Source organism: Zootoca vivipara, chromosome 10 (genome assembly GCF_963506605.1).
Source record: "Zootoca vivipara chromosome 10, rZooViv1.1, whole genome shotgun sequence".
NCBI classification, from domain to species: Eukaryota; Metazoa; Chordata; class Lepidosauria; order Squamata; family Lacertidae; genus Zootoca; species Zootoca vivipara.
Genome location: NC_083285.1, coordinates 36,483,762 through 36,496,900, shown reverse-complemented (window position 1 = coordinate 36,496,900; position 13,139 = coordinate 36,483,762). Strand labels below are relative to the sequence as shown.

The 13,139-nt window shown below is 39.2% G+C and overlaps 1 protein-coding gene across 2 annotated transcripts in view; it reads left to right on the top strand.

Moving 5' to 3' along the window:
- Nucleotides 1-12,918, top strand: part of EEA1 (early endosome antigen 1) — a 56,517-nt gene extending 43,599 nt beyond the window's left edge. For both annotated transcript variants that reach the window (XM_035126829.2, XM_035126828.2), the window contains 6 exons: nt 383-514; nt 1,419-1,604; nt 2,577-2,815; nt 5,450-5,570; nt 5,851-5,949; nt 8,469-12,918. In XM_035126829.2, the coding sequence (XP_034982720.2) occupies nt 383-514; nt 1,419-1,604; nt 2,577-2,815; nt 5,450-5,570; nt 5,851-5,949; nt 8,469-8,591 (900 nt within the window). In that variant the 3' untranslated portion in view covers nt 8,592-12,918. The remainder of the gene's footprint in view (nt 1-382; nt 515-1,418; nt 1,605-2,576; nt 2,816-5,449; nt 5,571-5,850; nt 5,950-8,468) is intronic.
- Nucleotides 12,919-13,139: the final 221 nt, after the last annotated feature.

Here is a 13,139-nt window from a genome sequence, read left to right as displayed (position 1 = left end):
CTAATTTGTCATCATTAGGTTAGAAGGTGATGTTTTTCTGCCATGTCAAAATCGATACTGCTAGAATATGTATGTACAGTGGTACCTCGACTTACGAAGACGATCCATTCCGCTACTGTCTTTGTAAGTCGAAGTCTTTGGTTATTGAAGCGCCACTTCTGCGCAGGTGCAGAACGCGCGCGTGGCGAAAAGATTTCCGGGGTTGTCAACTTCGGAAGTCGAAACCTTCGGAAGTCGAGTCGTTTGGATGTCGAGGTACCACTGTAGAGTAGAAATACATTAGAACAGGATTTTAAAGAGGCAGCCAGAAAATGACCATTGCTTTGTAAATCAGTTAAAAGAGGTCTCTTTAAAAATACCTGTCCATTTCCTCTGCTTCAAGGCTGGAAAAGAAACGGATCTGGCTAATGAAAGATCTAAAACAACTGAGCTTCAGAACATAAGCACCAAACTGGAAAAAGAGAATTCCAAACTAAGAGAAGAAGCCAGAACCTGCAAACAGGAATTGGAAAAAGTATGTTGAGTTGCTACTCCATTTATGCTGGGCCACTTCTTCTGTTCAGTATATTACCATTTCACTCAAAAGTTCCCTGCCTGCTTACTCTGGTGAACTTTCTCACCTTTCCTGCCAACTGCATTCACCCTTTCATATCTGTTAACCTTTTGTTGGTTTTTTAATTAGTGTTCCTTTCTTAAAGCTGTGAGTATTTGGCTGTGCTGCTTTTTACTTTACCTCCCGAGTTTAATCCTTCCCACTGGTGCCTTTTTTCAGGTCCGAAATATAGATTAAACTGGCAACATTTATATCTTGGAGAAAAAAATCAGCTATATCTTCTTCGGGATCAAATAGCAATGGGCTGAGGTGGTGGGTGGGGAGAATGGATTTCCAGCATAAAATCGGAAGCATGTCCTTGCTTTGGACCCCCTGGCTGGTTTTTCTTCAAATAAAAACAGCTAGTTTAAGCATGAATTTTGAAAGCGTTTGTAACATAAGATGTTTTTTTCTTTCTTTCACCACAGTCAATTGCTGACTGTGTCCATTTATGTTTGTATGGTTTCTGCTGCTGCATATGTTGCACTCTGGTCAGTGACTGAAATAAATCGATTCATTCATTCATTCAGCTTCTCCTCCTGCCTGCCTGCAGAACTTCTCCTACACCCCCCCCCCCAGGCCCCTTGAGATGTGAAATTGAGCTCTCCCAAAATATTGTAAGCAGTTCGACAAATGCTCTGAGGCAAAAAGACACATTCATCTGGTTTATAAACTTAACCTGTTAAAATATAGAAAACAACTCACTTGAATCTTTGTCTTGTTCTGTGCCGAGAATTACACTATTTCGTGGGAAATAGTATAATTTCAAATTAGCTCTCACCCAAGTATTATTTTTGTCATTGTAAATACTGTATGTTTTTAACAGGAGATAACAAATTTAAAGGATGCCAAACAACTACTGATCAAGCAGAAACTGGAATTACAGGGAAAAGTTGATAACATTCATTCAGCTCTTGAGCAGGAGAAAAAGAACCAAGAAGTTATCAAAGATCAGTTGAAAAATAGAGAAGAAGAAATGAAGAAGAAATGTGCTGAGATTGAGGCAAAACTGGTTGGTATATATATGTATCCATGCTTAAATACTTTTAAGCATCCGTTCAGCAGTTTCAACTTTTGTAACGAGTCATTCAGGCTGCCGCCCCCCCAGGCCAGGTGGAAAAGGCCAGCAAGGCAGAGGGAGGTCTTTCAGGACTCACAGACTATTATCAGAGTCTTTTTAATCCAAGATATTTAACCTGCTCAATTTAACTTACTATGTATCAGGGAGAATACCATATTAAGTAAGACAAAACACAGAGGATTCTATCCTAATTTCCCAAGAGCAGAACTCCACTCATGAGATACCGTTTCTGGTGGAATGAAGAGAAAGTTATTTTCACTGATTTCTCCTTTCTCACTGGCTTCCCCTGTTTATTTCAAAAATCTACTCTGGTGGTTGGAGGGACAATGTTGTGGAAGGCTGAGGTGGAAATTCCTTACTTCCATCTTCTGCTGTTGGATTGGAGTAAAATAAAAAAATTCCTTCAGTAGCACCTTAAAGACCAACAAAGTTTTTATTTTGGTATGAGCTTTCGTGTGCATGCACACTTCTTCAGATACCTGAAGATACTTCTTCAGATACTTCAGATACCTCATATCTCATACCAAAATAAAAACTTAGTTGGTCTTTAAGGTGCTACTGAAGGAATTTATTTATTTTTTTTATTTTACTTTTATTTTTTTTATTTTACTTATTTTACTTACTTTATTTTATTTTTTTATTTTATTTTTTTATTTTACTTCGATCCAGACCAACACGGCTACCTACCTGTTGGATTGGAGTCACTTTTATGAAGGGAAGCAGTTTGGGATCCTAGCCAGGATTTCATTATTTAGTTGTTTACTTTTTTCCATAGCAAGAAAAGTTAGATATGCAGAATGGGGTGGTGTCAGATGTTCCCTCTTTGGCTACAATCCCAGGGGTAAAATACCATTTTGGAATAAGGAGAATACTTACATTTTAAAAATGTTTTTATTGATTTAGCAAGCTGAGAAAAAGGAAAAAGATGAGCAATATAAAAGTCATGAGGAGGCTGAGGGTAAACTCAGCATGCAGATCACAGCTTTAAATGAAAATCTGGGTACGGTGAAGAAAGAGTGGCAAAGCAGCCAAAGAAGAGTTAGTGAATTAGAAAAACAAACAGATGATTTACGTGGAGAGATCGCAGTACTGGAAGCCACAGTGCAAAATAACCAAGATGAGAGGAGAGTGCTGTTGGAAAGGTAAGTCAGTGAATTAGAGGCAGAATAATATAGTTTTTGTGTGTGTATGTGGTGACATCTGTTTTTTTATATAATAGAATGGGGAAAACTTCCTATTGTGTAATTTTGTGCTAAAAACAAATCTATAATGGAAATAAGCTTATGCAGTCAGAATAAATCACCCAGATTGACAGAGAAGCTAAAATTCAAGCTAAAATTCAAACTTCTGACACTGACCCCAGTTTTATGTGACATTTAGACTGCCCTGTGCATGTAAGTAAGTAAGTAAGTAAAACCTTTATTGGCATCAAACAAACTCACAGACAAAATAATAAGAGATTAAAACTGTCACTGTGGCAAACGCTGTGTTAAGAGAGAGAAGGGAATAATCCGCTATCCGCTCTCACGACAATGGGGCTTCTAATAATTCAGACGACTGCAGAGTACAGCGACGAGAAAATAGTAAATTAAGATATTGAGCCACCATCTTGGTGAGGGCCTGGTCCTTCCCCAGCAAAAGAAATTGTAAGATTTCCCGCTCTGGTCTCCTTCTGGGGATGCCGAGCCGGTCCAAGAATTGTTGACGAAGGTCGGCGTAAAGATTACAGTGAAAAACCATATGTAGAAGGCTTTCCACCTGAGGGTCATGACACAGACAGAACCTCTCGTCCTTCGCCCTGCCCGAGAATCTTCCCCACAGGAGGTTCGATGGATTTGCGTTGAACCTGGCCAACGAAAATGCCCTTCTTTCTTGTGGGTTCAGTAGGAAGTCAAGATAATTAGGTTTTGTTTCATGAGCCCACGGGAGGTGGAAAAGAAGGGGGGAACATGTTGTGCCTGCTGCCGCTATAAGATCCTGTCTCTCAATGTCCCACAACCTAGTTAAGACTGTGGCTTTGGCAGATTGTAAGGACATTGAGCGGAGGAATTCTACTGAAAGCCCCAGTTGCTGTACCTTCCTGTTGAAGTGTTGTATCCCTGGGGGGAGGAAGGTGTCCGAAAGCATTTCCTGGAGGAAGGGATCTCTGTCAAGGTCGAGGCAGATTTTTAGCCAGAATATAAGGAATCTTGCCCAGGCGACAGATTCCACCTTGTGTTGAGCTCCCTCTAAACATAAAACTGCATATGGGACGCATCTTGGAACAGAGAAAATCTTGTAGAGGAAGGCTGATTGCACTTGCTCTACTGTCTGGGTGAACCCCGGGATCCAGATTGGAATGCCGTAGAGCAGTTGTGATATGGTCTTGGCATTGAAGATCTTGAGCGCAGAAGGGATATGCGAGTTGCCCCTTGTTGTAAAAAATCGCGTAATTGCCTGCGTGGATATCTTACTGGCGTTCACCGCCGTGCCTCGATGTGGAGACCAGAGGAGCCTGTGGTGAAAGGTGATTCCTAGATAGTTAAATTTAAAGACCTGCTGGATGGGTTTGCCTCCAAAAACCCAGCTATAACTCTTGCATGAGTTACCAAACACCAGGATTTTGCTTTTTTCAAAGTTCAAGCATAAATTCATTTTGGACATGTACTCGATGCAGGCAATTACCAGTCGCTTAAGGCCTATTCTGGTCCGCGAGAGCAAAACCATATCGTCCGCGTACAGGAGGATGGGAATGTTTATGGCCTGGAGTTTTGGAGTGTGGGCATCCACCTGCTTTAGTAATGGGGCTAGATCATTGAGAAAAAGATTGAAAAGCGTAGGAGCAAGTACGCAGCCCTGTTTTACTCCTCTGTTGATACTGACTGGTGTTGTGATTTCGTTCCCAGAATTGATTTTTATGCAGCAGGTGTTATTGGTATAAAGCTTTTTGATCAGGTAAAGAAGTCTGGGTTCTAAGCCCATAGCCTCCAATTTGGCCCAAAGCAACCTCCTGTCGATGGTATCAAATGCCGCTTGAATATCCAGGAAGGCCACATGTAGATGTTCTTTATAGAATCGCATGGATTTAGCGACTAGGTGAGACAGCACCATGCAGTTTCGTAGGGTCGATTTACCTGGTCTGAACCCAGCCTGTTCAGGGCCTAAGATGTTATTGTCATCGAGCCAGGTAGTTAGTCTGTTTAACAGATGCTTAGCGTATAATTTCCCGATGTTAGAGAGGAGACTTATTGGCCGATAATTTGCCGGCAGCTTTTTGTCACCTTTTTTGAAAATAGGGATAATTATGGATTGTTGCCAGGCACTGGGCATAATTCCTGAACTATCGACCAACGTGAACAGATCAGCCAATATCGGAGCCCACCACTCCGGTTTAGATTTAATCAGTTTAGATGGAATGGCGTGTACTGCATATGGTGACTTACTCCTGGAATGGAACTAGCCACTTAACACAGGAAGCCAACTCAGTTCTTATTCAGTGTAGACTTCTTAATGGCCTTATTTGCTTCTACAGTAAGGGAGGTTACCTTACTAGTATGGTTGAAAGCATGTTGGAATAGGGATTCACACAGTTTGAAATGTAGCTTCAACTCAGAAAGTGTTGGAATGGAATATTTCTCTCACTAATACAAAGGAAACCAAAAGGATCAATTCCCTGCCCACCCTTGGTTCTTGACAATAGTCTGAGGGCAGGTTAGCAGTATGAATTTGCATGCAAATGATGGTTTTATTTTTCCTCAGTTTATGGCAATGTAATAGCGTTATGATTTCTTCTTTAGGTGCCTTAAAAGTGAAGGAGAAATTGAAAAACTTCAGAGCAAATTGATGGATGCACGAAGAAAACTGGATGACACTACTGCTGCCATGCAAGAGCTAGGCAGAGAGAACCAGTCGCTGCAGGTATTTCATTTTGGTGCCTAAAGACAGACTCTGCGCTATCTTTAAATTTATTAAAGTAAACAGTGCTCTTTGCTAAGTTGTTCAGGTGAGTCAAGTAGATGGGTATAGGAGAGAAACCAAATGTGGTAAGAATGATGTGGTTATGTGTAAAATTGTATGCAACAATTCTGGTTTGGGAGTACTGTGTGTGGGTGTGTATAACACTTGTTGTTGAATTTTCTTGAAGTAGCTTTGACGTGATTTGGGTTTTCATAAAAATCTTTACTCTTACATGTTTTAGATCAAACATTCACAAGCCCTGAATCGGAAATGGGCTGAAGATAATGAGGTTCAGAATTGCATGGCCTGTGGGAAAGGTTTTTCTGTAACAGTAAGAAAGGTATGTATGTCTGGGAATATCTTCTGGAGAAGTAAGTGTGTGTGTGTGTGTGTGTGTGTGTGTGTGTGTGTGTGTGTTTTGAGAATTATTTTTGTGAAAGCAGTGAAGCAGTGGCTGTATTTGCTAAAAAATAATAATGGTTTAGCGTACTGTGAATGAGCTGGAGCAAATCACAGGCTCACATACCCATCTCCATTTTCCATGCAGCCAGGTTGAGAAGTTGCTGCTTTCTTTTAACTACAGTATTTGTATTGTTTGGTGCAACAAAGTGATTTAATATTAACTGGTTAATTTCAAAGAAACAAACACCATTCTCTGGCCTTTGAAGCTGACTTGTTGAAGTTGGCTGTGGATCACATTAATCATTCTGAAAACATAGAAAGCTACAGTTAACATAAAAGTGGAAGCAAAATTTTGAAACACCCCCCTGTGGAAGAGAGGGGTTCAAGGATCACTATGGTTCACGAACGTGATATATCGTATTTTTCCATCTATAAAACGCCCCCATGTATAAGACGCCCCCTATTTTTGGGAACTCAGATTTAAGAAAATGGGAAGACACTATCCGTGTATAAGATGCCCACTAATTTTTGGCATTATTTTTTAAGGAAAAAAACTTAGTCTTATACACAAAAAATATGGTACCATGGTTTAGCATGATGTGCCATCACAGCCAATGTGTGTTAAGGAAGCATTTTTAAAAGGTGATTGTTTAAAATGAGCTTTTTGGTGATGTCTGGTATATTTATGTAAGGGAGATATTTGTATAAGTCTCATGCTTTCTTTTGTAAGCAATGCAGTGAGAGACTTGTCAGTACAAGCCGTGTTCAGGCCTTGTATATTTTTGTACAACTTGACGTAGCCTGCTCAGCCTGGCATGGGGATCTTCCTCCCTTGTCATTTGAATGGATACTTGCAGATGGAAACAATGACAGGATTATGAGGAGAGCGGTGTGAAAGCGAGGTTCACAATAACAAGTTGGTTTGGAGCACATAGGAGTGGAGAGCGTGTTCATGAAGCACCAAGCCATGGCTTGGCATTATCTCTCTCCCCCTGTATATAATTCAGTATCAAAACCTTTATTGGCATCACTTACAAACATTCAAAGTAAATAGGCCAGTACAATCTCATCGCCATATCATCAGTACAGTCACTTGCCACAGGGAAGTGGGGCCAGCAATCTATTTCACCTCTGTGGTCTCCAACAAGGGCAGGGTCCTGTAATGTACTTTGGCGGCAAAAGATCGAATAGAGGAATTTAGCTACTGTCTTGGTGAGCTCCTGATCTCTCCCCTGTAATAGGAAGCGTATAACCTCTGCCTCTGGTTTCCATATTGGGATACATAGTTGGTCTTGGAATTGTTGACGGAGATCATCATATATTTTACAATTGAGGACCATGTGAGCTAGAGTTTCCACCAGGTGGGCATCACATGGGCAGATCCTATCTCCTTCTGCCATCCCCACGAACCTACCCCAGAGGAGGTTAGAGGGATTAGAATTGAACCTAGCTAGCGAAAAAGCCCTTCTTTCTTGCAGGTTAAACAAAAATTGTAAATAATTGGGGTTAAATTCCTGTGCCCAAGAGAGGCGAAAATAAAAAGGGGAACATGTTTTTTCCGCAGCTGAAATTAGTTCTTGGCGCTCTATGTCCCATAACCTAGTTTTTAACATGGCTTTGGCGATTGGGAAACCCACGGCACCTAGGAGATCCTCTGAAAGCCCAAGTTGCCGTATCTTTGTACAAACCAATTGTAGTCCTGGGGAAGGGAAGGAGTATGACAGAACTTCGCTAAGTAAAGTGACTTTGTGTCTGCTGAAAAGCAAATGTTTAGCCAGCATAAGAGAAAACTCATCCAGGCAACTGTCTCTAGCTTATGTTGGCCTCCCTCAAGACATAAGGCTGCATAAGGTACACAGCATGGGACAGCGAAAATCTTAAATAGAAAGGCTGCCTGCACTCGCTCCACTGACTGGGTAAACCCTGACATCCAGATTGGAATTCCATAGAGCAGTTGAGTTCTAACTTTGGCATTAAAAACCTTAAGGGCAGAAGAGTTGTGTTGGTTGCATCTTGTTACAAAGAAGCGTATTATGGCCTGCATAGACCGCCGCTGCGCAGTGCGAGGACCACCGGAGCCTGTGGTGGAAAGTGATCCCCAGATAGTTGAACTCGGATACCTGCTGGATGTGCTCCCCACAAAAACCCCAACTATAGCTCTTACGAGAATTCCTGAAAACCATTATTTTGCTTTTATCAAAGTTCATGCTCATTTTCATTCTGGACAGATAGTCAATACAGGCATTTAACAGACGCTTTAAGCCAATTCTTGTCCGTGAGAGCAGGATCATGTCATTTGCATATAGGAGGATGGGAATTTTTGATGCATTGAGTTTTGGGCTGTGAGCATCCACCAGTTTTAATAATGGGGGCAAGGTCATTTAAGAAGAGGTTAAAGAGAGAGGGGGCGAGTACACCTGTATATCATTGTCGTGCTTTGTTTTTCCTGTTTCACAGCATCACTGCAGACAGTGTGGAAATATCTTCTGTGCCGAGTGCTCAGCTAAGAATGCCTTAACTCCTTCTTCTAAGAAACCTGTTCGTGTCTGTGATACATGTTTCAACGACTTGCAAGGATAATTACTCACAGCTCTTAAATGTTATGCTAGAATAAAGTTTCTGTTATGCACTTCGTACAACACTCAGACTACTCTTTGGTTTGGGTGATGATTGTAACAATGGGCAAAATTATAGTATTGTTGAAAATATACATATAAAAAAGTCAAACAATTGTACTTCTTGTGAGGCTGAAATTATCTATGGCTTGTTTGGTTTTGATCCTACAAGAGCTTCTGTGTCTAGTTTTTAAGTCCCCAGTAACTTGTAAATAAAGTTTAAACAGAGGAGTAACAATGTATTTTTTTAATCCTAATTTTCTTGTTTAACACATTTTAAAGTAAACACATTTGCAGGGATTTTGTGTATCAAATGCTGCTGCTCTAATGGGATGGTTACAAATTAATAGCTGCATTGAAGTGTGAACGATACGTAGCAGGCCCAAACAAGCAGCTTTTTTTGCTTATTTCTTTTATTTTCTCATTCTCTGGGGATTCCACTTACAGTGAATGCTTAGATAGTGGGAAACTGTCTTGACGTTTTAAACTTTTCAGGATGTTTCACTACAGTGTCACTATATACTTCACTGAAAATGAAAAGCAAGTGTCGAGCGTATAGTGTATGCTTGACATCTCTAAGAATACTGTTCATCATATCAAAGGTACTTAAGTGGACTACATCATCCTTAATATGCAAGGTCTTACTCTGAACCTTTTTGAGGTTGGGACATGTTTTTGCTGCATACCCTTTCAGAGGTCTTCTGCTGTATTATTATTATTATTATTATTATTATTATTATTATTATTATTATATCTTCATTGTTGTTCAGTTCCCATGACAGGAAACATTGCATGGAAGTTCCCAGGGAAAAATACCGTGAAGTGTGGGAATTAAAAAAATACAACATTAGGAAAGAAAGTAGTCACCTTGGAATTCCACCTTTCTCAGTGTGAATTTTTGTCTCCAGTTTCTTAGTTCTTGCTAGAGATTTGCCATACCTCCCTGCCAAACGGAAGTGAAGCTCCAGGTTCTGCTAATGGGATAGCTTTAAAGTAACTGAGATTCCACTACCAAGAGCCTTTCTCTTGCTTTAATGAGGTACATCTCAGTCGTAGGTTTTATAGTACAATGGTGTCATGTTTTGTCCAAATGAAAAGGTACTGAAATTGCTCTTTTAAAATTAAAAGATTGGATTTAGGCAGGAAATGTCATCTTTCAGTCCCAACACAGAAATTCTTTTTTCCCCTTCTCTTTTGATTTGAGAGGTGAGGATAATATACATACTTCTATGCACATTGTAATTACACAAAATAATGTACTTTGTAAAATTTAGAGTGACTAAAACACAGCATGACATTTAAAATTAACACCTTTTGGATATGTGGTCTATTTAAAATGCTATGAAGGAAGTGATGCCAGCAAGGAAGAATGTTGTAGACTGAAAAATTGAAGTACAGCGCTAGGAAGAAATAGAGAAACAAACAGCTTAACACAGATATATTTGTAGAGGGGTCATGGCTAGCATGACCTTTGTACTCAGAAGGTCCTAAGTTCAATCCCTCATGCCTCCAGATAAAAAAAATGTTTCATACATTCCTGGTCCAGCAAATACCATTTTTTTGCCTGGAACTTTTGAGAGGCTGCTGACAATGGGAGCAGACGACATTTGATCCAATGGCCTGATTTAGTATAAAGCTGTTCGAAAATGTCCAGATGAACAAGTACAAATAGGCTGTATGAAACCTTAAAACCTCTTGAGTTGGATATGCATGCTCCATATGCCAAGTTTACATCTAATCATTCAGCGGCTACATGTGTAGACATTTCCCCCATTTACTTGGTGTGGGTTTTTTTTAGGACTAAACGGTAAAGTAATATCTGGAGCATCTATAAGGTAATTGGGAATTATTAGGGCTTTTACTTGATTAAATAACTCTTAGTTGATTAACCACACCAGTTTTATTCAATTAAGCATGCTTATGAATAAATTCTAGTTTTGAAGGAAAATAGTATTTTGGTTTTAGATGATGCTCGCATGGGTTGCAGCAGGCACCATCTTAGAAAAGCCGTCCTTTGTTCTGTGCAACAGAAGGGGGAGATGCCTTTGCCATTCACAATTTTTGTAAGTACTTGCATTCAAAAGAATATCTGAAAACCATCTGCTCCCTCATTCAAACGGATGAATATATATTGAAGTGCTTTGATTTGTTAATTGACAACACATCACAGCTCTAGAAGTTGCACACGTATATATGGAGAGAAAAAGCATAAGGTTGGATCCGTAGTTCAGAAATTTGAGCTACTTCAGTGGAAACTCCCCCTAAGAACCTCAGGAAGGGGAAGATAATAGCATTGTCACTTGCACTATGCACTTTCTTTCTCGTGTAACCAACATAATATGCAAGAAATGAAACAGCTATTTTGCAAGAATTGACGTAGTAATTGGTCCACAAGGCTATGTATTCTTAGACGAGTGTTCACTGAAATTCCTAGAAACTTCATTTTTGTTCGGAATATTGCATCCTTAATTCCTAAGTGCTCCAGAGGACACGTGTATATATAGCAAAGGAATTTACATGGTTTTAACAAGCATTGTTTGACTTAAGAATCGAAAAATGTGGACATAGCAGTTTTGCACATTTGTGTTATTAGTTGACTGGTTTCCATAGTTCATGTATGAGCTTTTGTTTTCTTAGTATTGAGTTTCTCTAGAATTTACATGGATGGTCTGTTTTCCAGGCCATAGCAATAAGTACATACAAAAATCCCTATACCTAAGAGCAGACATGTTTGTGTTCACATTCTGTTTTCAACTGCTAAATATCTTAAAACCAGTATACTACTTAAGAGTAGTATGCATTTATAAAATAGTTACAATTTTACAATGCTGCAATTTGTTAGCATTGACTGTTCTGTCTTGGTTAATGGAGTGATGCAATATTCTATGCAGTCATTGTACAGCAGGCAAATAGAACATAGTAGAACATATCTGATGGTAGGAAACTAATCTGTTTTCTCTTGTGTGCCAATTAAAGATCCACTAAGTTCAGTGAAGACTTCTTTTTTAGTCATCGTTCCCTCCTTACACCCCAATATGGAAAAGTTTTACTACTGGCTTTGAGTTTTAAAGTATCTAAACACATTGTTCATTGTTGATATATAAACAGACTGGTGTGGCAGATCCAGATTTCCTAGTGTTGATGCTCATACAATGTACATTCTACCATGTGGTTAAATCCCAACTCTCGTCGCCAAAGGGATAAGAAAGAACGTCACATTGGGTTAGCAAACACTGAAACCTTTTATAATAGAAATCTGTCCAAAATGCTGCTTGTATAGGATTTGTCACTTTTGTAATAAAATTATTATTTAAAAAAACCTTTAAAATAAACACACAACCCCCCCTTTCATTCTGACACTTGATGCCACTATGTAAGATTTCATTTAAACTACCTCTTGATATGAAATTAAACTTTCGTGCATTTTGATAGGATTCCTTCCCTATAATGTTAGGTATGATTTGTGGTAACTGCCAAATTTTCAAAGTGTTTTGTCTCACCAAAAATGTAATATTTGGATATGTATGCTAATGTAGTTTCCAATTATTCTAGGCTCACTTGTGCTCTTTTGACCAATGTAGTTTAGTTCTACAAGCTTGTAGCTGTTGGACAGGAATGAAACCATCAATTCAAGCTGTCCTGGTCATAAATCTGCTGGACTTTATCACCTGTATTTAATATTGGCAAACTGGATTGAACATGAACATGCCATTAAATTAGCCTCTTGTTTGCAACCGTCTAGACAAGAAGTTGATAAATGCTATTAAGCTTATAATGGATATGTGCCACAAAATGTACTGTCCTGTTGGCCTCTTTTTAATGACTGGTTTATTATGGTCGCAGATGTGAATATTGTGCATAATATTTACTGATTTTTATGTATAATTGTATAAATTAGAATTGGAAAATTTCTGTGCTTACCTTATATTTACAGATGTTTTAAGGTAGCCTTACCTACACAACACTGCACTTCTTTTTCAACTGGACCCTTAAACTCACATTATCTGTAGATAGTCTTGCATGACCATTTTTATCAGTTGGATTCTCTCAAGTCCTCCTCTCAGTGGTGTGTTTATGACTTGTGGTCATGTAGTTGTGCCTTACATTGTGAAAGAGTTTAGTTCAGTACGCACTGTAATCCCTAAACTCTGCATTTGGAAAGTAATGAAAGCTGAGGAGTGACACCGTACATCAGCTAATTCTGTATGAAATAACATGAGTGGATACTTGTGGAAATGTTACTTTTGTATTCTAATCTGTTATTGGGCTGAAATAAAATTAGACATTTCTAATAGACCATTTGCAGTGACTTAATTTGCTGTGCTTTTGTTGCCGCTGTATCCACTTTTATTCATTTGCAAATTCAGATAGTGGTCAGGCAAAGTTGAGAAGTATCCTTTTGGTGTTACATCATGAACATAATTGTGGTAAAGGTGATAAAAATGGCTCTTCTAATTGGTGCCATTCTGCTTCATTCTACAGTTCTTTGAACTAATAATTACTGAAGCCATGT